The sequence below is a fragment of the Pongo abelii genome, chromosome 9, assembly GCF_028885655.2.
Source record: "Pongo abelii isolate AG06213 chromosome 9, NHGRI_mPonAbe1-v2.0_pri, whole genome shotgun sequence".
In the NCBI taxonomy this organism is placed as follows: domain Eukaryota; kingdom Metazoa; phylum Chordata; class Mammalia; order Primates; family Hominidae; genus Pongo; species Pongo abelii.
This window is the reverse complement of record NC_071994.2, coordinates 3,455,224-3,473,060: the sequence shown is the minus strand read 5'-3', so window position 1 is coordinate 3,473,060 and position 17,837 is coordinate 3,455,224. Positions and strand designations below refer to the sequence as shown.

General features: G+C 51.7%; 1 protein-coding gene across 4 annotated transcripts in view; it reads left to right on the top strand.

The window, feature by feature from the left end:
* NADSYN1 (NAD synthetase 1) overlaps window positions 1-17,485 on the top strand; it is a 57,676-nt gene extending 40,191 nt beyond the window's left edge. For 2 of the 4 annotated variants that reach the window (XM_054524131.2, XM_024254882.3), the window contains exons 17-21: window positions 2,060-2,191; window positions 3,123-3,192; window positions 9,311-9,439; window positions 10,152-10,328; window positions 13,709-17,485. In XM_054524131.2, coding sequence (XP_054380106.1) covers window positions 2,060-2,191; window positions 3,123-3,192; window positions 9,311-9,439; window positions 10,152-10,328; window positions 13,709-13,759 — 559 coding nt within the window. In that variant the 3' untranslated portion in view covers window positions 13,760-17,485. Of the gene's footprint in view, window positions 1-2,059; window positions 2,192-3,122; window positions 3,193-9,310; window positions 9,440-10,151; window positions 10,540-10,764; window positions 11,091-13,708 lie in introns of those variants that run through there. The other 2 variants (XM_054524132.2, XM_063728356.1) reach the window with 2 other exon arrangements.
* Window positions 17,486-17,837: the final 352 nt, after the last annotated feature.

Below are 17,837 nucleotides of genomic sequence, written 5' to 3'. Positions count from 1 at the left end.
CAGCTTCGACCTCCTGGGCTCAAACAGTCCTCCCACCTTAGCCTCCCAAGTAGCTGGGACTGTAGGCATGCACCACTACGCCTTTTTTTTTTGTTTCTGCTCTGTTGCCCAGACTGGCCTCCATTTGTTTTCTTGCCTTAAGATGCTGTCAAGAAAAGACCAGTAGAGAGGGAGTGGACTTGCTGGTGCGGGACAGTGGGGATGTTGCTGGCGAGGAGATGAGAGCAGGTGACCAGGCAGGAGGGTGGTTTGCTGGGGACCCGGCCAGTGCACCCACAGCAGCAGGAGGCGTGGGTTCAGAGGCAGGCCCAGGGGAAGATTCCAGAGACAGCAGGAGGGGAGAGGAGAGTGAAGCCAGCCCTGCGGGGTTAAGTTGGGGTCAGCACGGAAATGCAGAGCTGAGAGGCTGTGTTGAAGGTAGGCTTCTAACAACATGATTTCGGCTGATGGAAGTGACCAGCCTGGGGGAATGCATTTAGAAAATAAATGCACCAAATAAAGAGTGCGAGAGGAGCGGACAGCTGCTGGAGCTCCATGGTCCTGTATTGAAATTTATGGCCACACCTGTTGCTGGCTTCAGAGTCTCACCAATCCACCAAATCAGTCTTGATTTCACCAGAAAAAGTCTGCCTCAATTTTCCCCCTATAACCGTGCCTCCCCATCCCCATGGTCCCCACCTCCCGGCCGGAGTTTCCTTCCACCAAGACGAGGCAGCATCCTGGCCCCACGGGTCTGCAGGTTGAGCTGAGCTCTGCACTGCGGGATTTCCCCTGGCTGTGCTCTCTGAGTCAGCCCAGGTGGATTTCCCTAGTCCTTGGCAGTTACTGGGGATGGAAGAGAAAAAGTGGTAAGATGGAGACTGTCAACTCCCCTGGCCCGTCTGGTCCATATCCCAGCTCCTGCTAAAGGACACTTGGATGGGACAGGACAGGGAGCGATGGGGTGACTGGGGCAGCCCTCACTGAAGGCAGCACAGGGTCTCACCTGTCCCTCTGTTGGGACCCTGGGGATCTCACACCCCCAACATTGCACCACAGTGAGGATCAGGAGGGGTGAGAGGGCATGGAGGTATGAGTTTGGGAGTGTCAAGAAATGCGTCTGGTGGGATAGGCAGAGGCCAGCCTGGAAGGCCTTGCAAGGTCAAGGGCACCGCTGAGGGGATTCAGACAGTGGAAGGGCCTGGCCTGGCCTGGTGTGGAGGAGATGAGTGGTCAGCCGGGAGTCCCGTGGAGAACCTGGAGGCCTGCGCCAGTGTTGGCAGCGGGGTGGGGTGGAGAAGGACGGCTGTAACCCAGGACCACAAAGTTAGTGCCTTCAACAACACACATTTATGGTCCCTCAGTTCTGTAGGATGCACGTCCAGTATGGGTCCCCAGGCTCTGGAGTCCCGCCTTCTTTGGCTCACGACCCCTCCTCCGTCTTCACCACCAGCGGCCTCGCGTCTCTGCCTTTCCCTGCAGTCAGGGCTCCCTCGACTCTCACTTTCACCCCCTTCTTTTAAGGACTCCTGTGATTGCATTTCGGGCCCGCCCTGCAATCCAGCATCACCCCCACATCTCAAGTCCCCAGCTGAGTCCATCTGCAAAGTCCCTTTTGCCCTGCGAGGTGACAGAGTCACAGGTTCTGGGGATTAGGACGTGGGCACCTTAGTGAGCGATGGATTCTTCTGCCGACCACAGGCCTCAGAGTTGACAGGCAGGGGAGGGGCCCGGCTGCCTGGGCAGCAGAGTGTCCACGTGTGTTGGGTCTCTGCTTACTCCCGACGTCCCAAGACCTCTGTCCCTCAGCTCTGTTCAGACAGCTGCTCCCAGCTCCGTTCTGGTGACCCCCGAAACCTGCCTGCCATCCCCGACGTCTCCTCTGGTGCACTCAAAGGCCCTCCTGGGTCCTCTGCAGCCTCTGCCACCTTTGCGGGTTGCTCTGGGACTTCTCCGGGACCCTTGAATTTGCCACACTTCTGGCTTCAGGGCCCCTGGAAGAAGCGACTCCCTGGCTGGCCAGGGTTGATGGAGTCTGCGGCCCCTCGGGAACCCGCACTCTCTCTCCCTTTCCCCGCAGTCTCCTGGGCTACCTGACCAAGTATGACTGCTCCAGTGCGGACATCAACCCCATAGGCGGGATCAGCAAGACGGACCTGAGGGCCTTCGTCCAGTTCTGCATCGAGCGCTTCCAGCTTCCTGCCCTGCAGAGGTGAGTGTGCTCACGGGCGGTGGCTCCGCAGCCACGGGGCTCCTCTCCCAGCACGGCCCCGGCCACCCTGGCCCACGCTCAGGCTCCTTCGTAGCTCCTGTTGCCTGCTGAAAAGTCCTGCCCCTGAGCTGGCACTTGAGGCCTGCGACCAAGCCTCCCTTTCTTCCTGTGGTGCCTCCACAGCCCCCCAGCTCCGGCCAGATCACGAAGCTGTGGCCTCCTCCCTTCCCCGCCGTCCCCGCCTACCTTCCCCGCCGTCCCCGCCTCCCTTCCCCGCCGTCCCCGCCTCCCTTCCCCGCCGTCCCCGCCTCCCTTCCCCGCCGTCCCCGCCTCCCTTCCCCGCCGTCCCCATGCCAAGGCTTGGCGGCCCGAGGCTCGCCACATCTGAGCAGAGCACCTGTGCTTTGGATCAGTGCCCGGACCTTTCCTCGGCCTTTGCCGAGGTTCCCTGCCACGGGAATGTGTTTTCTTTTTTGCTTATCCTCACTGGAGTGACTGTGCCCCCCAGGGGACATCAGGCAACGTCTGCAGACATGCTTAGTCAGCTTCGCCACACGGGGTGTGCTGGGCATTAGCAGGTAGAGGCCAGGTGCTCCTCAGTGTCGTGCAGCGCACAGGCCATTGACATTCCCTACAGCACAGTCCCCTCGACCCGGGTGTGGACGGTGCCCGGTGGACTGGCCCTGCACTGTGCCTCCATCTCTGCCTCTCCTCCTGGGGTCATGAGGCCACACCAGTGCCCACACTCCTCAGCCTAGGGTGCTCACCCCCGCTGGAAAGCCCAGCACCGCAAGCCTTGGTGACGTTCTGCCCATGGTGAACGGCGTGGCCGGCGCCAGCGTACTCGGGAAACTTAGTCTGGGGATTCTCTCCCAGAGCTTACACCACCCTCGCAGCTGCACTGACCGACCTCTGTGTGTTCTGGCCGCAGCATCCTGTCGGCGCCCGCCACGGCAGAGCTGGAGCCCTTGGCTGATGGACAGGTGTCCCAGACCGACGAGGTAATGGCGGTGGCTTTGCCACGCCACTTCCTGCCCCCTCCCCACCTCCTGCGTGGTAGTGCTGGCTCTTCCTACCTCACTGCTGACCCCAGGAGCTGTGCTCCATCGCTGTCACTGGGTCCCTGGCCTGGGTGCTCAGGGCTCAGTGTCAGTGACATCGCTGGCCTTTGACAACTTAAATAAGTAAGACATTCCGTGTCCCATGTTCATGGATCAGAAGAGTTCTCTGTAATGTTTGTAACATTTGCACCCCTGTTGTAAATGCAGGATTTATTTCTGGACACTCAATTCTGTTCCACAGATCTTTTCTTTTTTCCTTATGCTGGTCCCACGCTGTCCTGATTATTATAACTTTGTAGGAAGGATTTTGGCTACTCTGAGCCTCTTGAATATCCATATGAATTTTGAGATCAGCTTGTCAATCTCTGGAGAAAAGAAAAAAAAGCTTTTGCATTTTGATGGGGACTGCATGACACTGTAGATCAGTTTGGAGGTTGGGGAGTTTTGCCATCTTAATCATAAGAACTCTTCTGATCCATGAACATGGGACACGGAATGTCTTACTTATTTAAGTTGTCTCTAATTTTTTTTTTTTTTTTTTAGACAATGTCTCACTCTGTTGCCCAGGCTGGAGTTGCAGTGGCACAATCTCAGCTCACTGCAACCTCCGCCTCCCTGGCTCAAGCGATTCTCCACTTCAATTCACTTCCTCATGGTTGGCGCCCCAGAAGGGGGATGACATGGTGGGAGGGGAGGGAGAGCAGATGGCGGGCGGAGGAACGCAAGTCCCTCGCAGGCAGGAGGGGCGTCTGTGCTTGTGCTTTAGAGTGACGTAGGAGGAGAATCGCCCTCAACTCCTCCACTGCATGCTGCCCTTCATGAGGAGGCCCAGGCTGTGGTTTGTAGCTTAGTGGATGCTGGGGGAAGTGGCTGTGGGCTTTTTATGATAAAATCCATGACACTCCAGCCTCTTAGGTCACAAGGACTTGCTGCTATAATTTCTTCCAAGCGTTTTCTAGTTTTCGTCCTTGCATTTAGGTCTGTGACCTAGTTGAGTTACTTTTGTGTGTGGTATGAGGAAGGGGTTCAGTTTCATTCCTTTGCATGTGAATATCCAGTGGTCCCAGCACCATTTGCTGAAAGGATGATTCTTTCCCCCATTGATGTATCTTGGCACCCTTGTTGTAAATGTAGGATTTATTTCTGGACACTTAATTCTGTTCCATAGATCTTATGCTGTTTTTCCTTATGCTGGTCTCATGCTGTCCTGATTATTATAACTTTGTAGGAAGGATTTTGGCTACTCTGAGCCTCTTGAATATCCATATGAATTTTGAGATCAGCTTGTCAATCTCTGGAGAAAAAAAAAGCTTGTGCATTTTGATGGGGACTGCATGACACTGTAGATCAGTTTGGAGTTTGGGGAGTTTTGCCATCTTAATCATAAGAACTCTTCTGATCCATGAACATGGGACATGGAATGTCTTACTTATTAAGTTGTCTCTAATTTTTCTTTCTTTTTTTTTTTTTTTTTTTAAGACAGTGTCTCACTCTGTTGCCAGGCTGTAGTTGCAGTGGCACAATCTCAGCTCACTGCAACCTCCGCCTCCCTGGCTCAAGCAATTCTCCTGCCTCAGCCTCTGGAGTAGCTGGAATTATGGGTGTGCATCACCACGCCTCGCTAAGTTTTTTGTATTTGTGGTAGAGATGGGGTTCCACCATGTTGGCCAGAACATGAGGCCTCGAACTCCTGGCCTCAAGTAACCCGCCCGCCTCGGCCTCCCAAAGTGCTGGGATTACAGGAGCGAGCCACTGCACCCAGCCTCTAATGTCTTTCAACAGTGTTTTCTCTAGTTTTCAGAATTTAAGGTCGCACTTCTTTTGCCAAATGTATTTCAAAATATTTTATTGTTTTTGATACTCTGGTGAATGGAATTGTTTTATTAATTTCATGTGTAGATTGTTCATTGCTAGTTTATAGAGAAACACCATTGATTTTTGCATATTGACCGTATACCCCGCACCTTGTTGAGCTCATGTATTAGTGCTCAGAGCTTTTTAGTAACCTCCTTAAGATTCCGATTTACAGGGTCATGCCATCGCAGCTAGAGAGAATTTCTGCCAGGCCTGATGATCCTAACCCAGGGCAGACCCAGGCTGATGGATGTGATTGTGTTCTAGTTTTTCAAAAAAAATGTTAAAAAGCAAAATTAAAAAATCATTTTTTTAATAGAAAAAAGCTTATAGAATAAGCAAAAATATTTTTATAATTAGATCCGTGACCCTCCAACTTCCTTAGGTCACAAGGATTTGCTCCTACAATTTCTTCCAAGAGTTTTATAGTTTCAGTTCTTACATTTAGGTCTGTGAGCCAGTTGAGTTAATTTTTGTATGTGGCAGCTGACAATGTATTTGTGTTTTAAGCTCTTATGATAAGAGTCAAAAAATTTTTTTAATTAAAAAGTTTATAAGGTAAGGCCGAGCACGGTGGTGCATGCCTGTAATTCCAGCACTTTGGGAGGCTGAGGTGGGCGAATCACTGAGGTCAGGAGTTCCAAGACCAGCCTGGCCAACATGGTGAAACCCCATCTCTACCAAAAAAATACAAACAAAACAAACAAACAAAAACAAAAGAAATTTATAAGGTATAAAAGTTGCAATAAGCTAAGGTTAATTTATTATTGAAGGAAGAAAAATATATTTGTATTAATTGACTGTAGCCTAAGTTTACAGTGCTTGGAAAGCCCACAGTAGCACAGTAGCATCCCAGGCCTTCCCATTCACCCACCAGTCACTCCCTGACTCACCCAGAGTGGCTTCCAGTCCTGCAAGCTCCAGTCCTGGGAAGTGCCCTATGCAGGTGTCCCATCTTTTATCCTTTCTACTGTATTGTTACCATCCCTTTTCTACATTTAGATACATGAATACTTAGCATTGTGTTAGACTGGCCCAGAGTATTCAGTACAGCAACATGCTGTGCGCGTGTGTAGCCTAGGAGCTCAGGCTGTACCATGGAGCATAGGTGCATAGGAGGCTAGGCCATCTGGATGTGTGTAAGTGCCTTGAGGATGTTCACACGACGCAATGGCCTGGCCGTGTGTTTCTCAGAACATATCCCTGTCATTAAGTGATGTGTGCCTGTCTTTCTTGATGATCTTTTGTTTCTTTTGATTTCTTTTGATCATTGATTTCTTTTGTTTTGTTTTGTTTTGTTTTTGAGATGGAGTTTTGCTCTTGTTGCCCAGGCTGGCTGGAGTGCAGCGGCGCAATCTCGGCTCACTGCAACCTCCACCTCCCGGGTTCAAGCAAGCAATTCTCCTGCCTCAGCCTCCCGAGTAGCTGGGATTTACAGGCATGCGCCTCCACGCCCAGCTAATTTTGTATTTTTAGTAGAGACGGGGTTTTTCCATGTTGGTCAGGCTGGTGTCGAACTCCCGACCTCAGGTGATCCACTCACCTTGGCCTCCCAAAGTGCTGGGACTACAGGCGTGAGCCACCACGTCTGGCCGATCCATTGATTTCTATAAGGTCAGTAAGGTGTCTGTCTTTCATTACTGATTTTAGTTGAGTCTTCACTCTTTTCTTGGTCATTTTAGCTAAAGGTTTGTCAATTTTTTTTTTAATCTTTCCAAGCATAACTTTTTGTTTTGTTGATTTTCTCTATTGTCTTTCATTAATTTCCCTCTGATCTCTGTCATTTCCTTCCTTGTGCTGGCTTTGGGCTTCATTTGCTCTTCTTTTTCTAGTATCTCAAGGTGGAAAGTTAGGTTATTGATTTGAGATCTTTTTTCTTTTTTAAGGTAGGTGTTTATAGCTACAAATTTCCCTCCTAGCACTGCATTCAGTGCCACCCACATGTTTTGGTCTGTTGTGTCTTCATTTCATTTATCAAAGTATTTTCTGATTCCCTTGGTGACTTCCTTCTTGATCTATTGATTATTTAGGAGTATGCTCTTTAATTTCCACGTATCCATGAATTTCCAAAATTTCTGTTACTGAATTTGTACTTTTATTCCATTGTGGTGAGAAAGCAACTTTGTATGACTTCAACATTTAAAGCTGTCTGAGGCTTCTCTCGTGGCCCAGCAGATGGTCTGACCTGGGAAGCATCCTGTGTGCCCTTGGGAGGAAGGTGGGTTCCGCCGCCGCCGGGTGCAGTGCCCTGCAGGCGTGTGCCAGGCCTCCCTGGTTGACAGAGTTGTTCGTATCTTCTGTTTCCTTGTTGATTTTTCATCTTAGTTGTTCTGTCCATTATTGAAAGTGGGGTATTGAAGTCTCCAGCTATTAGTGTTGAATTGAAGGAATTAAATGTTACACTGGAAAATGCTCACTTCATGGGAAAGAAACCAGTGAAGCAGCCGCTTGTGCACAACCCGTCAGGTGCTGGGGACTCCGTGGTGAGCAACACAGATGTGGCCACTGCAGTGAAAACACTGAGAGTCCCCTGCAGGGACGGACAAGAAGGCCCAGCGATGGCTCTGGCCACACTGTCTGGTGATGGCGCTGGGGTGTGGGAGCAATCGAGAGGGAATCGGAGCAGGTCTTGAACAATGGAAAGGGCCTGGGTTGTATGAGGCTCGGGGTAAAATCGGCTCCTCTGAGCCTGGCTTGAAGCATTTGTTGCCTGGCGCTGTGACAGTGATACCAGTGGCACCCTGTGGCCTCCAACATGGCCCAGATTTCAGTGAGCCCCCGGCCTTCTTCTTCTCTGAGTCCTCCACACTTCAGGGCATGGGCTCAGGAGGACAGCAGACAGGCTGCATCTGCTCCATGAGCCACGCCTTCCACAGATGATTTGTGGAGCTACTGTCACTAATGACCCAGTGGCGTAAAACAACAGGAATTGCTTCCCTCACAGTTCCAGAGGCCAGGGTCTGAAATCAAGGTGTTGGCAGAGTCCTGGTCCTTCCGAAGGCTCCGGGGCAGTGGTCCCTGGTCTTCTTGACACCAGGGACTGGTTTCGTGGAAGACAATGTTTTCCACAAACAGAGGGCGGGAGATGGCTTTGGGATGAAGCTGTTCCACCTCAGATCATCAGGTGGTAGATTCTCATAAGGAGCGTGCAACCCAGATCCCTTGCTTGTGCAGTCCACAACAGGGCTCGCGCTCCTGTGAGAATCTATGCCACCGAGGATCTGACGGGAGGCGGAGTCCAGGCAGTAATGCTCGCTCACCTCCTGCTCTGCAATCCAGATCCTGACAGGCCAGGGACCGGTACCTGTCCATGGCCTGAGGGTTGGTGACCCCTGCCCTAGGGGATCCTTTCTTGCCTCTTGCGTCTTCTGGGGACTCCAGGTGTTCCTTGGCTTGTGGTTGCGTCGCTCCATCCTTTGCTTCCTTCTTCCCGCGGCTTACTCCCTTTCTCCACGTGTCCTCCTGGCCCTCATAAGGGAAGTCATTGAATGCAGGGCCCACCCCACATTCAGAGTCATCTCACCTTCAGATTCTTTACTTAATTACATCTGCAAAGACGTTTTATCTTTTTCTCTTTTCTTCTTTTTCTTTCTTTTTTTTTTTTTTTTTTTTAGAGACAGGGTCTGGCTCTGTCACCCAGGCTGGAGTGCAGAGCCGCGATCTCTGCTCGCTGCAGCATTGATGACCCGGGCTCAGGTGATCCTCCCACCTGAGCCCCCCAAGTAGCTGGGACTGCAGGTGCACACACCACCACACCCGGCTAGTATTTTTTTAATTTGTTTTAGATACAAGGTCTTGCCATGTTGCCCAGGCTGGCCTTAAACCCCTGGGCTCAAGCAGTCCTCCCACCTTGGCCTCCCAAAGTGCTGGGATTACAAGTGTGAGCCACTATGCCCAGCCTACACTCTTTTTCCAAATAAAGTCACATCCCCAGGAACTGGGCCTTCTCACATGAGTGCTCTTGATGAGCCACAGTTCACCCATTATGGTCCTCCAAACCAAATGCCTGGTTCTTCGTCGCTGTTTTCCAAATGCTGCCTCCTTACTGGCTGACCAGTGTTGGGGAGTAAAGCCCACCTCTGCTCCTGTCTCTCTGGGAAAGTATCGCCTCCTTGATCTCTGGTTCCCATCTCCAAAAGAAGCTTTAGGCTTTCCCCACACTGTGACTTGCTGTCACTGTGGAATGGATTTTTGTTGCGCACAGGAAGATATGGGGATGACGTATGCGGAGCTCTCGGTCTATGGGAAACTCAGGAAGGTGGCCAAGATGGGGCCCTACAGCATGTTCTGCAAACTCCTCGGCATGTGGAGACACATCTGCACCCCGAGACAGGTAAAGCCCACGGGACACATCCCAGAGGGAGGCCAGTTAGGTAATGTCCCCTTTGCAGAGGCTGGGTTGACCTGCAGGAATGAGTAGATAACAGTGTGACCCTAACATAATAAAACCGTGTCTCATACAGTAACACTTTCCAGTTATTTTTACCCACTCTGATCTTCTGCTGGCCCAAAGTTAATCTGAGTGAGGCTCACCCACAGGCAGGTAAACATGACATGAAACAAGCCCTCCCTTTTTTTGAGGACAGAATGTAAACTTCAGGGTCAGAATAGTATTGCTTTTCTGCTCGTTGTGAGTCTCGCTGGGGCTGAAGCCCACAAGCATGGTAGTCCCATGGAAGCTCCTGGAAGCCTTGTGAAATAAATCTTCGCAGGATTTATCTCAGATCTCCCAAGGCAGCATGCCGTAGCATCAGAGGCAGGGAGACCCCATTTTCACAGCATCAAAGGCAGGGGAACCCCGGTTTCATAGCATCAGAGGCAGGGGGACCCCAGTTTCATAGCATCAGAGGCAGGGGGACCCTGGTTTCATAGCTTGGCCAGCGCCCCCGGCCTGAGCATGGGCATCCCCCACACCTGCCATCGGGGAAGGTCCTGTGCAGGAAGTAACCCATTAGCCGTTTGCTGGTGTGATCCAGCATGGGAATTCCGGCCTGGGGTCTCTCCAGTTTTAGTAACATGAAGCTCGTGTGTTGCACGCCCACCAGGTCGCTGACAAAGTGAAGCGGTTTTTCTCCAAGTACTCCATGAACAGACACAAGATGACCACGCTCACACCTGCGTACCACGCCGAGAACTACAGCCCTGAGGACAACAGGTTTGATCTGCGACCATTTCTGTACAACACGAGCTGGCCTTGGCAGTTTCGGTGCATAGAAAATCAGGTAAATCCAGCAGAAATGTTTCTCTCTCTGTGTTTCATGTCTGTAGAAGAAACGTGAGGTTATTTCCATGAAGGACTGAGAAAAACTTTCTTATATACACAGTGACTTTTTTACTGTCCTCCTTCCTGCAAAGGAACAAGTATGTTTAAAGCGTTTTTTAAATTTACTTTTTTGATGTTGACAAATAAAAGTTCTATATATTGATGGTGTCCAACATGACGTTTCGATATGCGTGTCACGGTGGAATGGCTAAGTCAAAAGCTATTTCACATGTGCATGCATTACCCCACACGCCTATTATTTGTGTGTGGTGAGAGCACTTAAAATCTACTCTGTTAGCAATTTTCCTGTATTAACTACAGTCACCATGTCATGCACTGGATCTGTTGAACTTACTTCTTTTGTGGCCTTTGACCAACATCTCCCCACCCACCAGCCCCCGTAGCCACCATCGTACTCTTCCACGAGATCACCTTTTCGAGATTCCACAGACGAATCAAACTATGTGGTATTTGTCTTTCTCTGCCTGGCTTATCTGAGAGGAAGAAGAGGCAGACATGAATGTTTATCAAAGGATGGACTAGGACTGGTGTGACTCATGGAGACTGATTGTTTGTAAAGCCACCATCTTCATGGTTGTTCATGTCCTTCATTGGGAAGGAGCAGGGACACTACATTGAGACTTGACCCATCCTGGATTTTTTGTTTGCATAATTTTCAGGGGAAAGATGATGCAACAGCAAATTACAATTGTTAATGTGATGATTTTTAGTGGTCCCATCTTGCGAATGATAGAGAGGTGACCACAGGAGACCTAAGCACTTGCAAGAAGTAGAAGTGTTAAAGAGCTTTGAAGTTGGGAGTGTTCCAAATGAAGATCGTTAATTCAATTTATATTATAATCCTAGTTGTTCCATCATTTTTCCTCCCCTAAAATCTTTTTTTTTTTTTTTTATGTTCGTGTAGGGTCATCCATATTGTTGCAAATGGCAGAATTTCCTTCTTTCCTAAGACTGCATAGTTCTCCACTCTGTGTGTGCACCGCACTTTCTCTATCCACTCATCCATCGGTGCGCGCTCAGGCTGATTCCACAGCTGGGCTGTTGGAATGGTGCCGTGGTGAACGCGGGTGTGCAGATGCCTCGTTGGCAGATGAGTTCATTTCCTGTCAGTTATACCCAGTAGTGGGGTGGCTGGATCGTAGGGTAGTTCTATTTGTAATCTTTGGAGGAATCTCTGCACTGCCTTCCACAATGGCTACACTAACTGCCGAGTGTGTTTAGAGTCTGGCGTGCACTCTTTTTGGCTGGGCTCTACTTGCCGGCATTACATAAACTAAAATTAGCAGCTGGACACCCCTCTATGAATATGGTGACAATCACTGTCGTTTCTAAGCAGCCGGGGTATCCAGATGGCGTCATGGCTTCCAACCCACCCTGCTTTCCTTTTCTTTTTCTAATTAATTATTAATAGAATCAAGGAAGGACAATACAATCAATGAAAAAGGTTAGGCCCTTCCCTTTTCCAAAGCCGGGGTGGGAGCCATGACAGAGCAGCTTGGCCTTGGCCTCCCTAGCCCAGGGGATCATCTGATGAGAGGAGAGAGCCGGCCAGTGAGTCACTGTCGACAATGATAAATCAGAGGCCGGCTGCAATAGCTCACGCCTGCCATTCCAGCACTTTGAGAGGATCACCTGACCCGAGGAGTTGGAGACCAGCCTGGGCAGCATGGCAAAACCCCATCTCTACAAAAAATACAACAATTAGCCAAACGTGGTGGTGCACACCTGTGGTTCCCACTACTTGGGAGGCTGAGGAGGGAGAATCACCTGAGCCAAGGAGATAGAGGCTGCAGTGAGCTGTGATCGTGCCACTGCACTCCAGCCTAGGTGACAGAGCCAGAACCTGTCACAAAACAAAATTTAAATTAAAAATTAAAAACAGTGATAAATCCTGAGGAGTCTACGCTGAGCTAGAGGACACCTAGTGTCCTTCCAGCACCTGCGAGACCATAGCACAGTGTGATCAGTGCACAGCAGAGGCACACACAGGTGCTGTATGACCACAGAGTGGTCACCTTCTAGTCAGGAAGATGTCTTGAACTCTTCCTTCAGGACATGAGGAAAACCCGCCTCTGCTGAGCTAGAGGACACGAGGTGCCGCTTTATACCTCGTGATCGGTGACAGCATCTCTGAGCAGGTGGCGCGTAAAACGAGGGTGGATCGGTGACAGGAGTTCTACATCTGGGACCGTTGACCCCCTCGAGGGGACATTAGGCGATGACCGGAGATTATTTTGGTTATCACAACTGGGCTGGGGTCTGTGCTCCCAGCATCCCGTGGGTGGAGCCCAGGGATGCTGCTGAATATCCTACCATGTGCAGGACGGGCCCATCCCAACCCCACGCCCAGCAGAGAATTCTTCGTTCCACGTGTCGGTGGTACCAAGGTTGAGGAATGCTGACATTTGGGACTAGAAGGCGTTTGGGGCTGCATGGTTGTAAGGAAGAGATACTGTGTCTGGCTGATTTCCGTGGAATGGAACTTGCTGAAAGAGTGACTTAGAGGGTGGAAGGGAGGGCAGGGGTCACAGGGTCTGGAAAGCCAGGTGACTGCTGCCCTATATCCCCTGCTGTGGCTGGACAGAGCCCACGCGCCACACCCAGCCTGGGTTGGATGCCAGCCTGCTCTGCCATCCTTGAGTCCCAATGTCCCTGGGTCACCGGGCAGTGGAGTGGCCAAGCCTCGGGTGACGGGCCCTGTCATTCGGCCACCCAGGGCAGGAGAGGGAGCTGCCCCAGCTCTGGCCTCTGTAGTGGGAGGTGGGGGCTTGGCTCCCACCAAGATGTACTCAGGGGTGGGCTCCCCCAGATCAGGAAGGGGGTTCAGACACTTTGCAGCTTGGCCTTGGCCTCCCTAGCCCAGGGAGTCTCCACTCTGTGTGTGCACCGCACTTTCTCTATCCACTCATCCATCGGTGCGCGCTCAGGCTGATTCCACAGCTGGGCTGTTGGGAATGGTGCTGTGGTGAACGCGGGCGTGCAGATGCCTCGTTCATAGGCAGGGGGACCCTGGTTTCATAGCTTGGCCAGAGCCCCCGGCCTGAGCCAGGGAGTGCCAAAAGAGTGACACATGTGGGAACATCAGAGACAGCTGCAGGTAAAGGTGGAGACACTGCTGTCGTCTTCAGTGACAGCTATGCGTGTGCTGGACCTGCCCTCCAGGCTTTTCCAGCGCACACGCCCAGTATCCGGTGGGGACTCTGGTAATTTACTTTTTCACCTCTGGGACTTGTGACCCGCTTTTGGTGCGTGCCAGTGTTTCGACAGCCCCACAGTCCGTCTTCGCGGGGCTGTGGTGTCACAGGCCTCTCTTTCCAGGTGCTACAGCTCGAGAGGGCCGAGCCACAGTCCCTGGACGGCGTGGACTGAGGCTGGTTCCTTCCTGGAGGCCTCCTCTCCTCAGGGACCCCAGCGCCTCGTCATCAGCATTGCTGGAGCCAAGGGCCCTGCACTAGGACCCCAGGATGGCACGGCGCATCAGCCGAGGAGGAGGGAACTTTTCAGTCAAATTCCTCAAAAAGAGGCTGGAATAAAGCCTGGGCAAAAAAAGAGGCTGGAATCCAATGCACATGATTTTGACCTCCCGCCAGCATGTGCTTCCCCGCGAAGTCTGGCACTCTCTGACGGAGGCTGCCTGGGTAGGAGGGGTCCAGCTGCCGTCCCGTGTGGCGTCTTTGCTGCAGGAACTAAAACAGTAGCTCCCAGGAAGGGAGGGGTGTCATGAGCAGAAAATGAAGGAGAGAAGACCTCCTCTCCCACCCACATACACCTTCCTGTCCTGGGTTCCAGAAGGCTCTGGGGAGATGGTCCCTGCAGAGCTTTCTTCCTGGGAGTCTGGGGACCAGTCGGCCTTACTCCTGTCCTGTGGGAGAACCACCCCATCTAGGCGTGGGGCCAGGTGTGGGGCAGGGGCGGGGCCCTGTGGGTCCCCCTTCCTGCTGATCTTCATGCCATTCTGGGCACCTTTGTCTGTTTATGGAATGGGGTGAGGAGCGGCTCTTCTATCCTCTCCAGAGCTCCCCTTGGTCCTGGAACCCTCTCTCCCAGGTTGCCCCAGGGAGTCTCAGCCTCCCATCCTTGCAGGGTGAAGATGAGACGAGGATGGGTGCACAGGCCAGAGCCTCCAGGAGGGTGGAGTGGGTTTGGGGTCTGTGCTGCCTACCGGGTGTCTGCCCTTTCTCTCCCCCATGCCCGGCCCCTCTGCCTGGGACACTCCTGCTTCCCAGCCTTACCTAGAGCCCCACACCAAACCCAGGGCCCGGGCTGGGACACAGACCGCAGCCGAGGGTGAATTTCCCAGGAAGCAAATGGGGGCCCTGGGCTGGGGTACAGGGAGTGATCCTACCACTTTGCCGTCCCTGCGGGTCTGCGCGGCCTTTCTTCCCCTGTCCCCGCTCTGTCTCCTCTCACTGTCCAGCTTTCCCTAAGCCAAGGCTGTAGATTTCCCTCTGTCCCGGGCCACCAGGAAGCCTTCCAACTGTGATGTGCCCGGAGCTGAGGTGGCCCCCAGCAGCCCCTGTCCCTCCCAGTGTGCTGCCACTGGGGACGACCCCCAGGGGGTGGCTGCCTGAGGCCTCCTTGTTCTGTCCTGGTCTCACCGTCTATAGGTCATAGCAGTACTAAGTGGCGTGATAGCAGAAAGTGGGGGGCACTCGGCAGGTGCTGTCTGGATAGCAGAGAGTGGGGAGCACTCAGCAGGTGTTGTCTGGATAGTAGAGAGTGGGGGGCACTCGGCAGGTGCTGTCGGGCTGAGTGGTCACCACCGTCGTTGTCTTCTCTGTCCAGAGTCTGTTACCCATGTCTGTTACCCATGTCACATTGTGGATGCCCCCTGCCCGGATAGGTCTGAGTGCACTGGGGTGGCCAGCACCCCACACCTTCTCAGGGAGCACCCAGCAGGATACCTGAGATTCTCCTTATGCCTTGGTTGGAAGCTGGAGGCTTCTGGCTGCCTCCTGCACCCCAGATGTGTGGCAACGGGGTGGGGAGTGTGTCCCTCAAAAGATGATCAGGTGAGGCTGGGACCCTGAAGGCAGCCCCATCCGGTGGAATTACCCTCGGAGGCTCCAAAACTTCCCACCTGCAGGAGCTGAGCTCAGGGGCACCAGACCCTGGTCCCCAACCTTCAAGTTATAGGGTGGTGTCCCCCAGTTATAGGGCAGTGTCCCCAGTTATAGGATATTGTCCTTCAGTCATAGATTAGTATCTTCTGGTTACAGGATAGTGTCCCGTCAGTTACAGGGCAATGTCCCCCCAGTCATAGCATAGTATATCCCCAAGTCACAGGGTAGTTTCCCCTAGTTATAAGGCAGTGTTCCCCCATTATAGTGTCCCCAGTTATAGGGTGATGTCCCCCAGTTATAGGGTGATGTCCTCCCAGTTATAGGGTAATGTCTCCCCAGTTATAGGGTGATGTTCCCACAGTTATAGGGTGATGTTCCCCCAGTTATAGGGTGATGTTCCCACAGTTATAGGATGATGTCCCCACAGTTATATGGTGACGTCCCCAAGTTATAGGGTGATGTCCCCCAGTTATAGGGTGATGTTCCCAGTTATAGGGTGATGTCCCCACAGTTATATGGTGACGTCCCCCAGTTATAGGACGATGTCTCCCCAGTTATAGGGTAATATCCCCAGTTATAGGTGAATGTCTCCCCAGTTATAGGGTGATGTCCCCCCAGTTATAGGGTGATGTCCCCCTAGTTACATGGTGATGTCTCCCCAGTTATAGAGTGATGTCCCCCCAGTTATAGGGTGATGTCCCCCAGTTATAGGTGAATGTCTCCCCAGTTATAGGGTAATGTCCCCACAGTTACAGGGTGACATCCCCCAGTTATAGGGCAATGTCCCCCCAGTTACTGGGCAGTGTCCCCCAATTACCGGGCAATGTGCCCTCATAGTGTCTCCCAGTTATACAGTATTGTCCCCCCATTATAAGGTAGTATCCCCAGTTACTAGATAGCATCCCCCAGTAACAGGATAATGTCCCCCAATTGCAGAGCAATGTCCCCCATTATAGTGTCCCCAAGTTATAAGTTGGTGTCCCCCAGTAACAGGATAATAGGATAGTGTCCCCAGTACAGGGCAGTGTACCCCAGTTACCAGTGTCCCCCAGTTACAGGAGAGTGTCCACCAGTTACAGGGCAGTGTCTACCCAGGTACAGCCTAGTGTCCCTCAGTTACACAATAATGTGTCCCCCAGTGGTAGGATAGTCTACTACTGAGTCCTCCTTAGTGGGACTCATCTGGCATGAGTCCAGCTGAGATTAGGATAGGGTAGTGACCCTTCAGTTTTGGGGAAGGGACCAGAGCTCGGCCAGTGAGAAGCTTCCAGCTCCGTCTGGCCATATCCAGGTTGCTGAGGGTCCTGGGCTCTGTCCTTAAACCTCATCACTGACATGACCCAGCAAACCTTCTCAAGAGGAAAACATCCCCTTGGGTCAAACACAGCTTGTTCAGGTCTCGGGGACCTCCTCCTGCCATCCTGGGGATGCTGGGGAGAATGGAGATGCACAGGAGGCTTTGTCCTCTCCTCTGCCTTTTGGCGAAAACATTTCACTCAAGGCAAACACAGCCTGAGGGCAGCACAGGGGACCCCAAGGCTCACTGCGCATTTCTAGTCGCCACCAAACACGTGGGTTTTCCTCCTGTTCTCGTCATGGGTGCCTTTGCTCATTCTCATCCTCCTGTTCTCATCCAGTCTACCTTTGCTCAGCCCAGTCTGACTGGCTCCCAGCAGCATCCGCCCCAAAGGTTCTCCCATCATAGCAGGAAGCAGCCTCAGACAGTACCCGATGAACAGGCCTGGCTGTGTTCCATTAGAACCTCAGTTCAGCCAGCCCGAGCCTCCCTCTCAGCTGGATACTGTTAATGAGAGGGGTACACATTCACCTCCCCTTTCCAATGTTTTAAAACTCTAGGACAGTGATTCTCAAACACTTTGGTCTCAAAACCCCAAAGAGCATTTGCTTATGTGGCTTTTATCTGTTGATATTTGCTACCTGAGAAATTAAAACAGAAATCTAAAAATAGATTTATTTTATGAAGTCACTTAAAAATAATAAGCCCATTGCATGTTAACATGAAAAAAATAAATTTTCTAAAAACAAAACATCTAAGTGAGAAGAGTGGCATTGTACTTGTTTTGCAAATCTTTTCAGTGTCCGGCGTATGAGATGACAGCACTTTGGTTTGTTGCCAACCATTCACTTATAAGGAAGACCTTCTCCAATAATTAGCTGGGGCTGGTGCTAGAGCAATACCAGAAGTTCAGCGATGTCTGTAGATTTGTCCAAATGTATGTGAAGAGACTGTGCTTACTCAGTTTTTATGTTTGCAGTTAAATCTTCAATTTGATGAGTTATTTTATCATTGCAAAGTGGCAGTGTCAGGGTTTCTTTTATTGACTTATCCAGCAGGCATTCAGCTACGTCAGCTCTACGTATGA